The 19,766-nt window shown below is 41.2% G+C and overlaps 1 protein-coding gene across 2 annotated transcripts in view; it reads left to right on the forward strand.

Annotated features, from left to right (window-relative positions):
- The first annotated feature begins 7,811 nt into the window (after positions 1 to 7,811).
- Positions 7,812 to 19,766, forward strand: part of soga1 (suppressor of glucose, autophagy associated 1) — an 84,017-nt gene continuing 72,062 nt past the window's right edge. For both annotated transcript variants that reach the window (XM_040048221.1, XM_040048222.1), the window contains exons 1-3: positions 7,812 to 9,171; positions 14,124 to 14,225; positions 14,509 to 14,631. In XM_040048221.1, the coding sequence (XP_039904155.1) occupies positions 8,188 to 9,171; positions 14,124 to 14,225; positions 14,509 to 14,631 (1,209 nt within the window). In that variant the 5' untranslated portion in view covers positions 7,812 to 8,187. The remainder of the gene's footprint in view (positions 9,172 to 14,123; positions 14,226 to 14,508; positions 14,632 to 19,766) is intronic.

Consider the following 19,766-nt stretch of genomic DNA (forward strand, 5'->3'; position numbering starts at 1 on the left):
GCAGCCAATGAGATGTAATCCAGGAAACGTTTAACCAATGACAATGCGCACTAAACAGCAGATTTTTAAAAAAAACATGCACCCTTTTCCTTTTTTTAAAAAAAATAAAGCTGAGCATCTGCAGCTTATTCTCCATTATTATAAATTACAGAACATAAGTCTAAATCGAGAATATGTCTAAATCGACACACACACAGACACACATATGTTCCGTTCCAAACAGTGTGTGTGTGTGTGTGTGTGTGTGCGTGCGTGTGTGTGTAAAAACCACACCTCAGAAGTCTGAGATATAAGAAATATATCAGATATATATAAGAAATACTGTCTAACATCTCTAGTATCATTACCATGAATAACACATTGAGAATAGCTGGAATTAAAAGGCCCCTTCATGGTGGTTCGTGGATGTTTTGTGATAAGAGACAGTGTTGATGCTCAAAATGAGGACATATTCAACTTGTTGCATTCTGATACCCTAATCAGCCAGCGATTTGTAATGTTTGATTATAATTCTATTTCTGAAAACATCTGAGGTTTCGCTACCAAAGGTCAGGTTTACACAGCTGCTTACTAACACTGTGTTCCACAGCTGCTTTAGCAGAACAGGGTTTTCAATATCTGATGTTCATTTCACATCTATATGGCTTCAACTTAGTCAGAGATTGTATCATCTGTCATCAGTAATACAGCTTATCTATTTGATATAGCAGGCAGCCTGCTTAGAGGAGAACTGGGGCATGAGCAATAACGAGGCACATGATAAAACATTTACAATTTAGTACCCATGTTGGCTTGTATTTGAATGTCTGATAAAGCTTTTACAATATCCTCTCATAACATTTACTGAAGGTTCACAGGTCATAGGCCCACACTGTTTCACAGATGACACAAAACCAGGCCAGGCACTAATGATGCACTGTTGCATCAAGAGTATTTCTAAAAGAACTCTGTAGTGCCATTATATCTTAATGTTGGATGGAGAAAAGTTTAATTGTCAGTAGTAATTTGTTCTTTCGGAACAAACAATCAGTGTGTTTCTTTTCCCAGAGTTGCATAATGATGGTGTGATGAGAAGAAAAGAGGGGGGAGGGGGGCAGAGAATAGGATGAGAGACTGCAGGAGATGAGGAGGAGGGGAAGAGGCAGAGAGAACAGTGGACTAGAAGGAGAAAATGGTTTCTATTCAGGCACACAGCGGGACAAAGAGTTCAGCTTGTGCACAACCGCACGCAGATACAGCTGCTCACCCCTCTATGTATAATTCACAAAAAAAAAACCATTATCAAAGCATTATGTTGAGCCTAAAGAAGCTACATGACTGTTTAGCGAGTCTTAATTTTAATACTTAAGATATCTGAAAAGAACAAACCAGAAAAAGATTGCTTTAATTTGCATCACGCAGAAAAAGCAGCTGGTTTTAACATTTGACTTTATTTGCTTCACAGTATTAATGATTTGAATAGTTTGCTTCCTGTTTACTGCGATGAATTGCCTCTAAATTCACCTGTGGTCAAGCAAACGCTTTGATCTTTATCATACAATTATTCAAACAGTTTTGTTTTTCTTCCTGGTGTACTCGCCAAGTTTCCCTACTCACCACTAGATGGAGGTAAAAGATAAAGTTTTTCCCTGAGTTGTTCACTCGTCAGTAGCCAACAGAAACCAAACCTTTGAAACTAATTGTACAGAGTACTGTGAAAAGGTCTTAAGCCCTTACTACATATTTTGCTTTCAAGAAGCCAGACTTTAGATTATTTTTTCAAGTGGCCCTTAGCAGTCGTTCTCCAGGCTTTCTGAAAGTCCTTCAAAGATTTTCTTTGGACATTGGCTGCTTTTTCACACATTTTCAGTTCAGTCCTAGTGCCTGATCCTTTTCAGAGGATTTTTCTTTATTTTCACCCACTTAATACTGACCAATTCAGCAATAAAAAGCGCCTCCAAGGATGGATCAGCCTTGCGTCTATAGACAGCTTAGCAAAAGTAAGTTTAAATTGTATCTTTCAGCACTTTGTTAATAGCAGCTAAAAGTTACCAGTTTGAACGGCATAAAATATAGTTGCTGTGGACAAAAGAAGGACAAAGGAAAAAGTTTAAAGCTTAAAGAAAACTATCTACAGCAGATGAACAGTATCTACAAGTCATGTCCTCGAGAAATTGGGGGGGGGAAATCCAACAAAGACCTGAGACAAAATTTGTGAGGTGCCTCTGGCCTTTCAGCTGATTTATCTATTATTTACCAAACCCTCATCAGAAACTGTCTCAGTGCGAGAGTAGACATCAACATTGTTGAAGCACTGTGGGACTGACAGAGAATGGAACAACAGGCAGAACTTGGAACGCCCTTCAAGCCTGGAGAACTGTTCCTGAAGGCTGCTTCAGGAAATTATGAGAAAGCTTGTTCGAGAGAGAGAATTAAGGTGGTCATACCAAATATAGACTGGTTAGAAATGTACAAACTCCTTTTGTTCGCATATGTAGTGTTTTTCTGTGTATTGTTATACCTGTTTCAATCCTTTTCCCAATAGAAATAGAAAGAAATAGAAATAAAAAAGACATTTACTCAGTACTGTTTATGTTCTCCTTGTGCTGATTTGCAGAAAAATATCATTCATGAAATAACATCCCTTTATGATTATGGAAACTGAGTGTTTTGGACAAAGTGATTCCAGCAATAAGGGAATTTTGATCCTCCTCTAACTACAAGATAAATGGTCTTTGAATGAGGTCTGGAACCCAAACTATTGAATACTAATTCAAGAAGAAGGCCTTTGGCTGTTGCTCTTCGTATGGTTTTGAACAATGTACAGGACTATTTATGTGGCACACTTATGAGAAGCTCCAGGCAGATCCAACAGTGTCAACAGAAGGTCTGGAAGTTGATATCATCATATATAGGCCACCTACTGTACCCTGCAGGGAGGTAAGTTGAGCACAAACGTGTTATTCCAGCTAAAGCAGGTCACATGAGACTCATTTTACTTGCAGGAGACAAATTTCCACAACAATTCTCAAAGGGGGATTTACCACAATTGGTGAAGGCTGACAACGTCATTGCAGAAGCAGTAGCTTCTGTAAGGAAGGGAAAACCCAGGTTAGTTTGGTCCCCTACGGCAGCACTGTGATAAAGCAAGCGTAACTGATTATAAATACACAGTGATCACTACACAGAGAGTGCACCTACATTTAATGCATGAAATAAAGAAATTCATGATATAAGAAAATCATGGTTGAGAATATCTGTCCTGTACTAATGTCAGCAGGCAGAATGTAGCAGTGACATTGCTGATGCAGCTCTAGTTCACACACACTCACTGCTTTCCAATTACTGAACTGAAGATAACGTGCAAGGACAGCAATTTTCTGCCGATGCCTTTTTTTTTGTCTCAGCAAAGCAGACCGGCACTCAGACTGGACGTCAGTGTGAGGCACATCGGGGTGTTTTTCACTCACAATTAGTAAAATATGCTCATTGTTAAGGAGCACTTGCTGGTTGGTCTGCGTGAGTTACCTCCTACCAGAATCACATAACGGATTGGATGGCAGAGGGGTGATGTGAAGTCTTGCGACCCAACTGTCAAGCCATTCACCTCATTTATGCTCTCCTTTCTAATGGCTGAAAGCGAATAATGAAGCAAAACTTAGATATCATTCCTAAAAAAACACTTCTGGTGCCAACCTACATGCCATACATGAGAAAGAACTGAATATTAGCTCATCAACTAACACCAATGATGCTCTTGGATTCACACATATTCATGTGACGTTTAATTCTTGGCAATATCCGTGCAAGATTGCAGGGTATTCTTTCATTGTTCCCTTAAAACATAGTAATATATTCCTTTATATTATTGCATTTTGATTTTATTATGCAAACTCAGCACATTTGTAAAAGAATCTTGTACCCCACTGTGTTCTTCCTGAATGTAAATGTGTTTGGCTAATGATGTAATATAACTGTCACCAATAAAGTTCTGTGTTCCCACAAAATGCTGTGGCCCAAGTAGCCCAGGAGCACAGTGAGTTGCTTTGACCTTGAAACCACACTCCAGGAGCACTGAAGAGTAAAAACTGTCACAAAGCTTGAAAAATCTGCTAGAGAAAAATCGCAATACTTCAACAAACTAAAGGCAGAAAAGACTTTAAATGGTGCAGCTTCAATTATTTGCCTTTATGCTATGTAAAAGACATCTCTGCAACATTCAAAGCGCTAATCACAAATTATTTTACTGGTAAGCAAATGACAGAACAGCTTGTTGAAACTGCCGTACTGAACTGCTGTGAGTAAATGGTGCAGTAAAATGAGGTATCGAAAACATTTGGGAAATAATGTGTCAAGATGTTCTTGTAACAAAGAGCCTGCTGAAAACAATAAAAGCCAATTGCATTATTACAGTGGGGTTTTAATACTGCAGAAATCTGCATTTCTCTTCATTATCTGGCTAAACACTGGTTATTAGAAGAAGGGGCCGAGGAAGGGGGCGACTTGATGGGCTCTGTGAGGGCCAACATGGGTGCTGTTTGTGGTCTGCTTAATATTCAATGAACGTGGTATACCACCAACAATGGAGGGTCGGTTCATTAATGATTCAAAGAACCATTCAACTGCTCCAAATTGCAATTTTGATGTTAAACCGGATCCTTAATAAGGGTATATAATTGCAATGCACAGAAAATAGCCTGGTATGAAATGGGCTTTAATATTACATGTCACATATTTACATAATAAAATTCACGATGGCTAAATTTGGTTTAGCTGGCTCAGTTTAAGGGCTCTGGTAAAGAACCATTCATAGCAAACCTTCTCACATGCCTGATCTGGAAAAGGATAGGTCTGGTAGTGTGTGTGTGTGTGTGTGTGTGTAGACAGCAAACTAATTGACAGATGCATTGTGTCAGGCATACAGCGTTGTACTTGTATTGTATATGAGATCATTGTGACACTAAATGAAAGATCGTCATATGTTTGTTGTAAAAAAGAAATGCATCTAATCGAGAGAATGTTTTAAATAGGTTTCATATTGTTGTTATCTTGTTTCTTTCCTTTCTTTCCTTTAATGCTCTTGACTCCTCTCTTATCTTTTCCGTCAGCTTGACTCAGCAGAATGCGCTGCTAACCATGTTCTTATTCTTGCCTTATTATTGCCAAAACAAACCGGAAATAAAACAACATTGTTTCCACTGTTTTCCAACTGATTATAGGCAAAATTTCTACAATGAATGAGTGCTCTAAATGGATTAACTGGGAGTGTAAAATATTGTTTAATATTTCTATTTCTGTGTTTTCCGAGGGAACACATTATTAGACCTTTAAAGCAGATATTTGGTGTTGTTGTGGTGTGAGAGAAGATAATAGAGTATACTAGGTTGTAATTCTGCGGCTGCCACTGCAGGATCATTAGCAATGAATGATTTAAAGACTGCATGATTTCAGATGCAGTCTGCTAGTGGCAGTATCTTCATACTGATTAAAGACCGCTGCCAGAGGATTTAACAAAGAAAGTGATAAACAAGTGAACATAGTAGAATGCTCAAGCAGGATTTAGGATAGAGGTAGTGGATTGATCAGTTGAACCAAAAGTGATTTTTCTAGCACCTTTTACGCTACATATGACCTTTTACTGTCATATGTAAATGACAGTGCTTTCATTTAATCGGTTATATTATTTCATTCAGAGAGGTTTGGTGTGGTCTCACTCACTGGATGCTCCTTTAAGGTGTGAGGTTTCATTGGAATGTGTTTCAAATATCCTCTCGGGGGTGCAAAAACAGTAAAAATGTTGCATGCGTGTTTGTTTTGCACAGTGAGATTTTTAATTTCTCTGGCTGAACCCAAATGCGTCAGAAATACAAATGTGTGTAGATAACTATGTGATCGTTCACACATGACAGATCACATACAGAGTGAAACGTGGCAGCAGCTGCTTGTGATGGACTGAGAACGTAATTGCTCCATAATGTGTTTAAGTTTAGAAAGTCCTACAATAGTGCTATTTTTGTAGCCGCGTGTTTACATGAATTATACAGATGTAAACACAGTACAGCCCACTGCTTCAGCACATAGCAAATGGCCATTCACCAGCCCTGATCCCTGAGTGGGAAAATCTATTCTCATGGCTTCGATTCTGTGTTTGTTGTCCTCAAGTTTCTACTCATAAGACATTCACAGAGTTTGAGTCTGACAGCATGGACTGAATCAATATGGTTTGTATTGTCTCTGTGATAAGACTTTAGTCAGATGATGGTTACAAGCACCTGCAGGACGGGCAAAAAAGGAGCCTTGGAGAATAAATGTTATTAGAAATGCTGCTAAATGTCATAATGTGCTGTAACTGTTTGGAAGAGTGTTTACACACATTTGTTGAGCCCACTGAGATTGCACCATGTGATGGTTATTACTGGAAATCTCCGACTGTGTGCATACAGGGCAGGAGATCCAGCACTGCTTTGTAGCTTTATTGAAACAAAAATACAGTTTATGGCAGACGATGATACGGCCCTCCAGTCAGTTATCAAAAATAATGCACAAACACATTTAAAAAAATCAACTTTATGGTTCCTACTTATGCTGTATATGCTAATAAACATGCTGCACAAGCAAATACGGCTTATTAAAAAAATACATTTTGGTGTCCAGCTTTAGACCAAGATTTTGGTGGACTAATATCTAACACGTTACTTGAAAAACCTCCCATGGGTATCCAGTTTGGTTAAGATCTGATGATTGTGTGAGCTGTAGCACAGGCTCCACTCATTTCAAACTGTTCGGTGAGCCCCCTGATGACCTCTGAATGAGACCCTACCTATCAGGAAATGTTTCATTATGGGATAAATGTTATCACTTAATTTTCCGCCTATCTGTAAGTAGTTTATCTTGAATGGTGACGGGTCTCGTGGGTTTTTCGGCCATGCCTTAAAACCCATACAATCTCTTTAACACAACAAAACAGAGAATTGCCTGACTCAGCGCTCTGTAAAATTTAACTGCACATGCTAATTACAGGATATCAATAGCCGCTTAAGGTTTAATGATTAGTTGTGATAGAATAATGGTGGGACTGTGAAAAGGGATCTCCAAAGGTTACAAATTTAAAGCTGTCGGAGGCAATAAATAATGGGGAACAGTGGGACAGTATGCAGGATAATAACAGTCTAGAGAAGTAAAAGATAAACAGGTGACAGAAAGGAGGGAAACAGAAGGGATACTATAAATTGCATGCTTTATTTAAAACAAAAGAAATATTGTTCTTTGACACTATTTTTCATGCGATGTTTGCAACAAACCTATCTACCTAAACTTTAAGAAGAATAAGAAAGATTTGCTTGAGTGTGATGACAGAGGAATCTTTTGTTTGTTTGTTTGCTTAGAAGGAGACAGATAATCTGAGCCCTACAGTGTACTCTACATTAATGCACACATTTGGGATCAGGTGATGCTCTCACCTCCCACAATGCAGCTGTATGCTGTTGTGACCTTTCTTCTATGATTTGCGCACATATTAAATATCTGTTACTTTGGAAGGAAAGGTTGCTGGTCTGGCTGCTACACACACACACACACACACACACACACACACACACACAAAGCTGCTTTACTGACCTGTATGAAAATATTTTAAGCTGACTTAAGCGTGCATAAATGGGCCCTGTCCTCCGAGCCCTGGAGTCTCTACACAATATGTTATTTATTTATTTATTGCTGTGTCTTACTGTTTTTCTGATATCTTGCATTGGTGGCGGCAGAGAGCTGCAGAAACGAGACTATCTCTCTCCTCCAGAGCTACATCCCTGTTATATGAGAGGAGAGAGAGAGAGGTGACCATAGGCACCGCACTGCCGTCTGTTCTCACCCACAATTCCTCTGAGCAGGAACCGGCTAATTTGTGTCATCGAGGCAGAGAGAGGGAGATCCCGAGGACAGGAGTGGAGGATCCAGCAGAACAAAGCGGAATAATTGGTGCATTTGCGGCACACAGAACTGGAAAACTGGATTGTATTTATCTTTTCTCGAGCTTTTAGACTCTACTTCCCGCTTCGTCCTGTTGCGTTGCAAGCCCTCATTGTGGCCGGAGTGATCTCCTCCTTTTGTGTGGCTCTGCAGTTGTTTATTCACACTCCGAACTTCTGCCTCCTGTTTCTGCAAATAGGAGGTTTCGTTTCTATTTTTCTCGTATCTGCCTAAACGGAATGAATGACAAAAACAAAGGAGGTTGATGTCCACAACTCTCCGACTCACCTCGTCTTCGCCTCGCCCAAGGAACGAAGACTCCATCTCCGGCAGAAGATGGAAAGCGGAGGCGGGACGGAGTGCTCGGATAGCGGCCAGGCGCAGCACGCGGTGCCCGGTCAGCAGCCCGAATCTGCGGACCTTTCTGCCGTGCTGTCCGCTCACACTCCAGGCGAGAAGAAGAAGATCAACCGGGCCCCATCTCCGGCGAGACCGAAGGATGTACCCGGGTGGTCGCTCACGAAGATCCGAGGAGGGATTGGGACCCCGACCCTGAGTGTCAAGCCAGGAGCCATTCATCTGGGTAGCCGCATATCCAGGCGCAGCCCCGTGGGAAGTCTTGCTGGGAAGGACGGCAAAGGGGAGAAGAGTGGTGGCGGAAAACCCGCCGGCAAATCCTCCCTCTCTGGTGGCATGTCCTCCAAGGGCTCGGCGTCCAAGGCCATCAAAAGCACCGTAGCGCGGAGGAAGGTGTCGGACGCCAGCATAGGATCCGATGATTTATCCAAGGATTCTGGATGCGCCCCGGGGAAGCTCTCCCCAACCGACAGCAGCTCCGAGCTGTCGGACTGCGCCTCTGAGGAAAACAAGCTGTCCACGGACGCTGTGAGCAGCGACGCCGAGTCGAGGAGTAGCAGGGGCGGCGGGCCGGAGTTAGAGAAGCCGCTCAGGGATGGCGCGTTGGCGGACAGAACCAGCCAACAAGCTTCTGCTGCTGCTAAGACCACCTGCTCCTCCGGAGAGAAGGACCGGCTCTCCACCGGTATCGAGACGGGAGAAGGGAGCATATCCCCGGGCGAGGAGCGATCGGTCACCTCATTTGATAGCCGGGTGCCCGCCAGCACATCTCTGGCTTTCTCAGACCTCACGGAGGAGTTTATGGACAGCATGCACGAGGAGTTTGTCAGGGAAATAGAAGAGCTGAGATCTGAGAATGATTACCTCAAAGTAAGTTCAGCATATGTCAGCTCGTGTTTTTGAAGTTGCTTAACCTACATAGTGCTTCACAAACAGGGTTTTAGTCTTTTTTTTTCAAGCAGTGACACCAGATTTTGCATGGGTTCCCATGAAAAACACTCCTGACGTTGGTCACATGCATACACCTGGCCTATTTAGCAATTTGACGTCATTGTCATTTTTCATTCCTTAAACAAATCATCTTTCTGTCATACTGTTTTATTCCAAAGTCTGCCTCTAAAAGTCACTCTGACCTGCTTCTCACTGTGTAGAGATTCCTTTGGATGCCTCCCAAGAGTACTCACTACAAGGATGTTGATGTTATAGAGAGTCTGTCTGCACCCCTGGCCACGCATGAGCACAACATGCTGCTTCCTGGTGACAGAATAGGTTTCTGATAGAAAATCTGCAGTTGCAGAACGGTGAAATACTGTAAATGGTTAACAATAGTGTGCTTTGGATTGAGATTTTGCACTTGGTGTTCATCACTTGTGCTTCGCATGCTGGCACAGTGGAGGTACGGTTCATTCTGCTGCTGTATTCTGCTTTGCTCCTAAAGGCATTATTAATAGCATTGTATTAACACAGAGGTAGAGCGCTGTGTGATTGCCTAAAGATTGTCAACACCTAAAATGTGGAAGTAAATATGGAAATCCTGCAAGCTGTGAATTTTGAGTGGGGTTTTCCATAAAAGTGCAAAACTCTTATATTAAAAAAGAGAAAAAGATCCTCTACTGGCAGCATCGGTATCAAATTCCTGTTGTCTGTCAAACACTAAAGCATCACTCTTGAAAACAATAACTAAACAATTGTTGCATTATCCCAAAGTACCTCAGCTCACAGGAGGATTTGATTTCATCAGTGTTTTTGATAGAATAGGCATCTCACAGCTCCCACAGTACATCTGCAGGCAGTGAAATGTATTATATACATCGAGCTGCTGGTCAAGCCTCCCTCCAGAGTGATTGATTAAGGCAAGGATCAACTAGGGAACATATCCCCTAGCACTACCTGGCAGTGACCAGACAAGCCAGTGATTGTCAGACATTGATTGCCTGTGGTAATTGATTACCAGCGCTTGTCTCTAAGCAAAAAGCACCACCCCGTCTTTCCCCAGGAGTTTCTTTAATTGTTGGGGGTGTTTTGATCTTTGGTTTAGTTTCTGGTTGCCCACTCCTGGTCCCCAAAATACTCCTTTCTCTTATCATTAACACACGTCATCCTAGTTGGTGCATATTTGGTGCAGTGTGTGGCTGCTGACGGAATATGGGGCATCATATCACATTGGACCACGGCAAAGCCCCACGGGAGGGTTGGCAGTGAAGTAAGTCTGGCTGTGTGTGTTGTTGCAGCTGCGAGGAACACCTGGTTAGTGATCAGACGATCAAAACAACATGCTGCAGAGGCATCAGGCTCTCAGACTTATCATAAATCCTTGCTGTAATGCTCAGTCTCCAGTTCCTTCTCTTTGTTTTCCACCGCTTCAAAATTCATCTTTTTTTTCCTCCTTCATGCTTTACATCTCCAGCCTGCCAGTCTTCCACCGCCATCCTATGAATATGCAGACTCTCTCTGGGTGCCGAGCTGTTTCCCATTCAGCTGGTAATCACCGTAGGAGATCAAAACAGTTGGCAGCTGTTTGAATCTCATTAGTGGTGACTTTATACCTTACTGTTTGTGTTTCTGTTGAAGCTACAAAAGAATATCTGATTAGATGTTTCACGTACCGCGCACGCAGCATTACTGACGCCTGTACTTACATTCCTGCTTTCCTACACCATGAACATACACCGCCAGGTTGTAGGTGCCATGCTGACAAACAGTTTGACAAATTGTTGAACGCAGTTTAGTCACCGCACACCTTGTCAAGGGGGGAACTTACGCTCAGTATAGTTGAATCATCATTCAAGTCCACATGCTGTATTTCGACACAATAAACCAGGAGTAGGGACGTGCTGCTCTCCATGTTATGCCTAACCTGACACAGTTTCACAAAGAAAGACGAGATTTTCTGGATTTAATTTTTAGGAATGTCCGTCCTGTGACTGCAATTTAAACAAACAGATGAGCATCTGTGCAGCTTGTGCAGATGGCTGTTTTCACTTACCGATTAGGAGTAATTTAAATTGTAAAAGACGACCTTGGTGGTAGAGTTAAATAGTTGAAAACATAGTGGTAATAAATGCAATGGTGCCTTCAATGAGTCATTTGATCATTTGTTATGATCCTGAAGGCTTAATCTGAAAATAATAATAACAATAAACACACAGGATCTATGTAAATATAGCAAATGTGATAGAAATGCACAGAATAGCAGCTTGTATGCTTCTTGATCTGCTGCCTAATTGCCTAAATGAACATAAAAACCATACAGATCCACTATGTTTATGTTTTGTGTTTATATTTAATTTATGTTTAACTCCTCAGACACAAGGTGTTGTATAATCAGGCCCATCGTATCACCCAAAAGAACACTTTGCTCTGAGACTGGTTCCTCTGGGATTTAAAAGTAGAATGGGAGGCCTTCAGTTTTCAGGCCCCTCTTCTGTGAAACCAGCTTCCAGTTTGGGTTTGGGAGACAGATACTATTTCTACTTTGAAGGTTAATCTCAAAACTTCCCTTTTTGATAAAGCTTATAGTTTTGGCTCTGTCAGGTGACCCTGAATCCTCCCTTTTTAAGGCTGCACTTGTCCTAGACTGCTGGGGACTTCCCGTTATTAACCAAGTGTTTCATCTTCACTCCTCTTTTTTCTTTTCACTCACTCTGTTTTTTTACACCGCTCCACATTTAATCATTAGTTATCATTTATCTCTGGCTCTCTTCCGCCGTGTTTCGTTTATCCTGTCTTCGCCCTCTTACCCGGGCTGTATGTGACAGATGGCCACCCCCCTGATCCTAGTTCTGGGAGGTTTCTTCCTGTTAAAAGGGAGTTTTCCCTCCCCACTGTTGCCAAGTGCTTTCTCATAAGAGGTTGTTTGATTGTTTGGGTTTTCTCTGTATTATTGTAGGCTTCTTTATAGAATAGAATACACATACGAATGTAAGAATATGAGAGTCAGATGAAAACCTGACAATGCCACTCTCATGTACAAATAAAGCTGGGACAAAATACTGAAAGCAATTAGCTAAATCACCTCGTACACAACTGACAACAAAATATGGTGGGTTTCAGATTTGCAGAGCCAGGTAGGGAGGACTGTTATCACAGCAGATGTGTGCACACACTCATTTCTGACATTAACCACTCTGACTCACTAACATGACAGCTGATTGGTTGATTTCTTCTCCTGACTCGCTCACATGACAGAGACCTTCTTCACTGTTCTTCTTTAGTTAGCTGTGAAAAGCAGGTCAGTGGACCATCTCTCTCCCTCAGTCTCAGTCTCTCACCACATTAACTTATGATTCCCTGGTTTCGTGTCCTCACTTCCTCACTCTCTGCTGTCATGTTTTATCTCCCTCTCCATCTAGATAGTTTTCACGCTCTGTTTTTTTCCCTATCTGATTTTTCTTTTCCTGTTTCCCATTTACATTCCCTTTTATTGCTTTGCTGTTCTTTCATTCCTTTTCCTCTCAGTTTCAGAATTTGGGTTTTGTTCTTGTGTCTGCTCTTTCCCTTTGATTCTTTTTCATGTTATTAACTTTCATCCTCCTTTCTTTTTACTTCATTCCATTTCTCTCGTTCACTCTGTTCTCTATCACAGATGTGTAGCAGTGGCCAGCGGTGTGCCACTCACAGAAACATTACTAAATCCATCCATTTTACTTTACCTGCTCACATGGTTATGATTCATCCTTGTACAGTTTAGTGCGTACGTAGTGGAGACGCAGGCACACACTGCTCACCTTGCTTTTCATATTGTGCACATAGTAAACATACAGACACACAAAAATACACACGCACACACACCCGCACAGCTTGTTGTTGCTGCACTTGGAGCTCTGCAGAAGCTGACCCACATTCTTTACTGTAGTAAGTCATGACAGCACTACTATTACTACAGCCGCTCATACTCATTTGGCTCATTATGCTAACACATCACCCACACAAACACGCTCATACTTAGAGGCAGGGATTTTTGCCAGCACACGTTCATTTAACAGTTCTGTAAGCACATTGTCGTGCTTTGCCGTAAAACAGAGTGACCTAGACTTTTCTTTTTTTATGGGGTGTGATACTTGATTTCATTGGAAACACAGACAGAGCTGCGCCTTAAATATGATTCAGAAGTGTGATGCAATTCATGCTGTCAGGCTGAAATGAATAATTCATCTGCATGTGACTAAAACGGGGGTAGATAAAAACACTGGTTTGAATGAAACATTTATACTGGTCTGTAGTATTTGTGAGTTGTATTTTAGTGCAGTCCCACACTATCCAAATGCTCTGCTTAGATTTTGAATTTTCTTAATCCACAGATGCCACATCCTGGAGTTTGCTCCAAGGTGTGCTAATAGCTATACCCTGACCTTTGGTCTCCTTAGCACTACCTTCGGAGTGAGGCAAAAAACAAGAGTACAGTTCACTGTCATATTATGTTACTCGGTCATGCAGTTCTCTATTTTGCATGGCCCCTTTTATCTGATGTAAGAAAATATTGCAGCAGCTCGTTTTAAGAGGACACTGATTGTTATGCAATTATGGGGGTGATAAAGAAGAAGATGTAGTCATACATGGCAGCAAGAGGTGATTGATGTACTACATTACGATGTTGGAAAGTTTAATGGAGTGATTTTCTGATGACAGTGATGATTGCCTTGCATTTATGACAAAAATCCTGTGTCTGCATATAATGCTGTCATCTCTTTACAGCCACTTAGAGCCTGATGTTCAGTCAGAAGTCTTTACACCTTCTCCACAGGTTAACACTGGAGGAGTACTTAGCTATGTGTAAAAATAACAGACGCACTTATATACTCTCTCATTTTCACTGCCCCAAGGATGAGATGGAGGAATTGAGATCTGAGATGCTGGAGATGAGGGACATGTACATGGAGGAAGACGTTTACCAGTTGCAGGAACTGCGGCAACAGCTGGAGCAGGTATGTGGTTACAAAGACAGACTGGTTTAATGAGCCTGACTTATTGCAGATCTTGCAAAAATGACCTCGTGAAGAAAGAATTCCACTTATTTTACATCTGAAAAGCAAATTTGGGCTCCAAAAATAAATGCAACAAATGCTCTTTCCTGCCGTGTTATGTTTTCTGCATTTCTTCTACATGCACATGACTGCTGCAAGGAACAGTGCAGTGAAGCAAAGTACTAGAGATGGATTAGACAGCTGATGCATAACATGATCTGCTGACATTGCCCCTGTTCCTCAGGCAAACAAGACCTGCCGCATCCTGCAGTACCGGCTGAGGAAGGCAGAACGACGCTCTATCCGCGTGGCCCAAACAGGACAAGTGGATGGAGAACTGATACGAACACTAGAGCAGGATGTAAAAGTAAGTGTTGGAGATTGAGCTGGAAATTAAAAGATGTGTGGACTCAAATGAAGTTGGTCTCAAAAAGAGTCAAGTGGAACATCGTTAGATGTCTTGTCTTTAATCCCAGCATCTCTAAGGTACTCAATAATAAAAACCCAGCTGTCAGGTTTAATTAGCTAACGAGTTAATTAAACCTCTTCTACCATCTTTGATCTTTAGAAGTAAAATATACAGAGGTTCAGGCATTACACGCTCGACCTCTGGGCAACCACTTTCAGTCAATCTTGGAGAATCCAGCTTGCTGCGATTTGCCGTAGACTTGGCATCTTCAAAGCAATTGTTTCAAAGGCGACAAGATCATAAGTTCACTGCACACGGTTGCATAATTTTTGCTATGCAATGGTCTTCAGTCACTATTTTTGTGACATAAGAGAAGATATGTTTGGATACAGTAATGCTTTCTGATGATGTGTCTGTATATGGAGATTCCTTTGACCCAGTTTTTGTCACACTCTGAAAGTCACAAAACTGCATCGAGTTTGAGCTTTTGTTTCTCAAGAATTTCCTTCCTTTTCCTATAAAATGGGCTATCTGTAACAACCCACTTATACAGGCAATTAATTTGATTAGTCAGGAAACCCCCACCAATGAAAAAATTGATACATTTTAGACACTATAAATGTGTCTATGTGCACAGTCTGTTTTGGTAGGGCCTTGCAGTAGCTGTACAGGAACACGGTGAGTTTAGGGCAAAGCCTTTGTGTGTGTGTTTTGTCACACTGACCCTGGACTACCGTTACTCTGTGCGAAATTTATAGCATTCCTCCAACATTTTCCACGTGAAGGACGACACAATGAGGGCTTTTTATCCTCTAAGAGAGAGAGAGAGCGTGCAAGAGAGTGAGACCGTGGAATCACTCTCGAAGGGCTTCCTGCCCGCTGCTGCTGTCTGTCTCTTAGCTGCTGTATCACCATCTGGTTGTTTTGGAAGGAAGGAGGGAAGTGAGGACGGAAAGGAGGGAGGGATGAGTGTACATCCTGTGACTAAAAGGGAAGGGGGTGGTTGGTCAGTGTTTGAAAATTCAAACTGGCCAATGAGAAAACAACTCAAAGGCAGAAGGGAGTCCCTGTTTGAATTCAGTGGCCAGTTGTCATGTTTAGAAAATGAGAGGGGAGTGATGGCAGGGATGATGCATGGAAAGACTAAAGCTTGAGGGGGAAAATGAGCTAAGTCTGCATCTGTTGATTGCATCAGCAAAGGGGTATCGTTAACACAGAAAGCTGAAAAAAATCACACTGCTGGGAGACAAGTCTGCCCTCTCTGTGTCTCTCTCTCACAACACATGGCTGATTGTGCCTTGTTGCCGACAGGGCCAAGGACTCAGATGCCAGGTCAAGTTACAACATACTGTTCTGCATGTGTGTTCGTGTGTGTGTGTGTGTGTGTGTGTGTTTGCATGCATTAAGCCGTGGCTAAGCTTCTCTTTCTCTAGTGTGTATCAGCCACTCCTCTGTTTATTCTGGTAGCTTCATTATTCGTATTTTAAAAACACACACTCTACCTACCCCTATGACTCCACTGTGATTAGGCTGTACTGGAAAACTTTAATCTTCACTTTGCTTTAATAGGAGTTTAAAAAATTGACGTTGTTTAAAGGTTTTCAGTGTTGCAGATTTAAAAGCTCTGAATTTCTGACTCAGAGCATAAAAGTTTAATTATAAAAACAAGCGAAATTGTTTGGAGACTCTTCAACTTTGCCATTAACTAAGTCATAGAAACCAAAATCATCCAACTGTCTGTAATGTGCCATTTGTTGTACAACTAAATATTAGCACTGTTGCATTTTTGTGCACATTTTAGTAACCCTAAAGTTGACATCAGATGTGTGAAAATAATCAAAGGACATTTTTCAATTGGAAAATGTTCATAGGTTTGAGTGGAGTATTGCCTCAAAAATGAATGCACAGTTAATTAAGCAGTAAGATGCACAAACACCCCCCAGTTCATCCCCACAGTAAAAGTAAAAGTACGGCACAATGTACCGTTTTAAAATGAAGCAGTTTTCTGTATTCATTTTTTAAGGATTTTTTCCCATATTTTTAACCACACTGAATTTACAAATACTCTGTTTAAAAATCAATAATTTACTGACATAAAATTACTTGGATATTTTCCTTTTTTAAATGAAATCTCTTTTAGTACCCTTATAATGGTTCATCATAAGGGGATGCATCATAAATTTTTACACAAAATCTACCAGTGTAGCAATGGTATGCTGGCGTCAGTGTTCTTATCCTTTAATAGGCATGAAGTCCAGAGGGCCAGACTCAAAAAAGCCCAGTGTTTTCATTTGTACACAGAAGTGCATTAAGTAGTAGCTCTATACTGCCCCTTTCATAGTGCAATGTAACATAAAACTATCAGTTTAGATTGAGTGGCTGTTGCTCCATAAGATCAGCTAGTGATCCAAGTAAAGGGTGGTAAGTCCCTGAGGCTTTGCAAGATGGTCATAAAATAACTAATAAACATTCACTGATTCACCTTTTTAAATTACTCAACTAAAATCAAACAATACAAGAAAAGAGCTCCACTTTGGTTTTCACTCCTTATATGTAAGTTTCGTTTTGACAGTGGGTTGAAAATACATGTTTTTTTGCATTTACAGTAGGCCTCACAAAAGCTTGGTGCAATGCCAAACAGCTATCAAGTATGACAGTCATACTGATTATCTTAAACAAGAGTAAACATGAGTGAAAATCTCAGTGCTTCTTCTTCTTCTTGCTCCAGAGAAATGTGCAAACTTATTGTATAAAACGTTTTATTGAGCTACGGTTCTTGTGGTTGACGCGCCCCAGTGTTTTTGCACTTCATGGTCCAACTTGACCTTGATTTGCCGAGCAGCTCTGCCCTGAGCTGCTTTGCAAAAGTAATTGGCTTAACTACTGTTGATGCATTAGATTCGATGACTCACTCGCATGCAAGTGGAAACAAATCAGCAAAAGTACTCCTCCTTTCCTTTGCCTCTTTCAGTCTATTCTCAAGGCCTTTAGTTGTCCTTTAGGGAGAGCACGTGGGCTGAAAGTCAGATGGAAAAAAGTCAGAATGACAAGTGAAAGAAATGGTGAACTAGAAAGAGTGTGTCTTCACTCTAATGTGTTTGTCATGTGATACTTTCTGACACAAACATGTCCTTATGTACATCATGTGCTCTTATTTGTGCCCATTTAGAAATCTTGCGGATGTCTGCTTGCATGTGACTGCATGTGTATTTGTAAAGCCATCAGACTCTCTATGAGAATTCCTGACATCATTTCCTGTCATACTCACTCACTACTCTCATTCCCACAGGCAACAGGCATCTGGACACACAGAGGAAATAGTTGTTAGGATTCTCATGATGTTAGCTCATTGGTACTTCACATTTCCAGAAAAAAGTCAGTTATTCACTCACTTGTCTTAAGGGTGTGACTGTATCTGACTGTATCTCAAGTAGATTGTTTTAAGATGATTTCCACCTGAGAACAAGTAATATTTTAAAAGGATATCGTTTTAAAAGGTAAAACTTTTAAGGTGAACTTACCTTTTTCAGAAGATGAGTAGATTCCCTTTGTGAGAGAGATTTACAAGGTGTTTAGCATAGCTTAGCATTAGGCCTGGGCCTTGAACACTTCTTTTAAGTTGCCCAAATAAGGAGACACCCCTGCCCTCTGCAGCAGTGAGTGTAAATCAGGACAGCTTTACGGTGCTTTGTACAATATTTATGCTACATATGGTACCTGTGTGCAGTCTGTGCTCCCGGTAATGTCAACACGATATATAAAGTAGACCATAATAATTTGACAAATATTTATGAATTCTTTTTCTCGTTTTTCTCTGTTTTGTCATTTAGTTCAGTTCATTTTTTCCATTATAATACTTCCTATCTTTGTACCACACAGTAGATGTGTGTGTGCGTGCGTGTTAGGGGGAGGGTGCTTCCTGTAGATGTTCTTATAAATGCATTGTCACTTGGTCAAGAGTCATCCTGCCTCTCACTCATTCACGCATGAACATCAGACAGACTTCCAGCTGAGAGGAACCATATTTTTTTTTAAATATACTCAATTAACCACAAGCTATAACCTCAATGCATCTTGAAAAGTTACGGACTAGACAAGATGTCGTCACTCTGAAAGCCTTACACTAGTTCTCACAAAAAGACAGCCATCCAAACGCACACATGCTCACTATCATCAAAAGCAGCAGCGTACATTTATCTTATATCTTATTTGCATTGTGTGTGTGCTTGTGTGTGTGTGTGTGCTTGTGATAAAAATTTCTAAAGTGGGATTTGTTTTTACTGTTTAATAACACTGTGTGAGTTCCAGTAAAAATGTTCCTCTTGTGTTGCTCTCACATACACACGCACACAAACACACACATACTGTAGGAAGTTGCTGTTTCCATGCGTGTGTCACGCTTTACATTTCAGGAAGTGAACAGTAAAATGCTTATGCAGAATTATTTTTGGATGTTACAGAGTCCAGCAGAAGTGCTTATAGCAACAGGACGTGCCCTGTGAAGAACTACAGCAGCTTCAGTCCCACCCCTACTGAGCAGATACCTGTTTGTATGCATGCATTAATGAAAACATGGTTAAAAATGATTGCTGGTGATACTGGAGGCGAGATCACACATTCCCAGCATGCCAGCGACTGTGAGAATTCCTCACTTTTCACCACCTCTCTCCCTCCTTGTGTCTCTCTCTCTCACACCCTCTTTTCTAAGATAGATGGATCACAGCTTGCACAGCTGTCACAACACTGTCTGTTTCTCTTCTTCTTTCACACATAATGGTTTATATATAGACACGAAGCAGACCACTTGTGACGTAACACCCTCTAAGTGGGTACTGAAGGGCCAGAATGTTGGACGACTGCGGAAAAGGTCAGCATCGTTAACAGTAAACATCAAGACCAGGGCTACCTCTGTGTCACCCACCGTCTCCATCAAAATCAGGCAGTTCACTTGAGCAGACTTAAATAAAACGTGTTCTCCTCACCTTTACCTTAAATAAAAACAAATGATAGAGTCATATGGGATGTTTTCTTTCCTCCATACTGTGATAAGTTATCATTATCATGGTTGTGTTTTGAGGGCTGTAAATGATGAC

This window comes from Simochromis diagramma, unplaced genomic scaffold, assembly GCF_900408965.1.
Source record: "Simochromis diagramma unplaced genomic scaffold, fSimDia1.1 OVJJ01000387.1, whole genome shotgun sequence".
NCBI lineage: Eukaryota > Metazoa > Chordata > Actinopteri > Cichliformes > Cichlidae > Simochromis > Simochromis diagramma.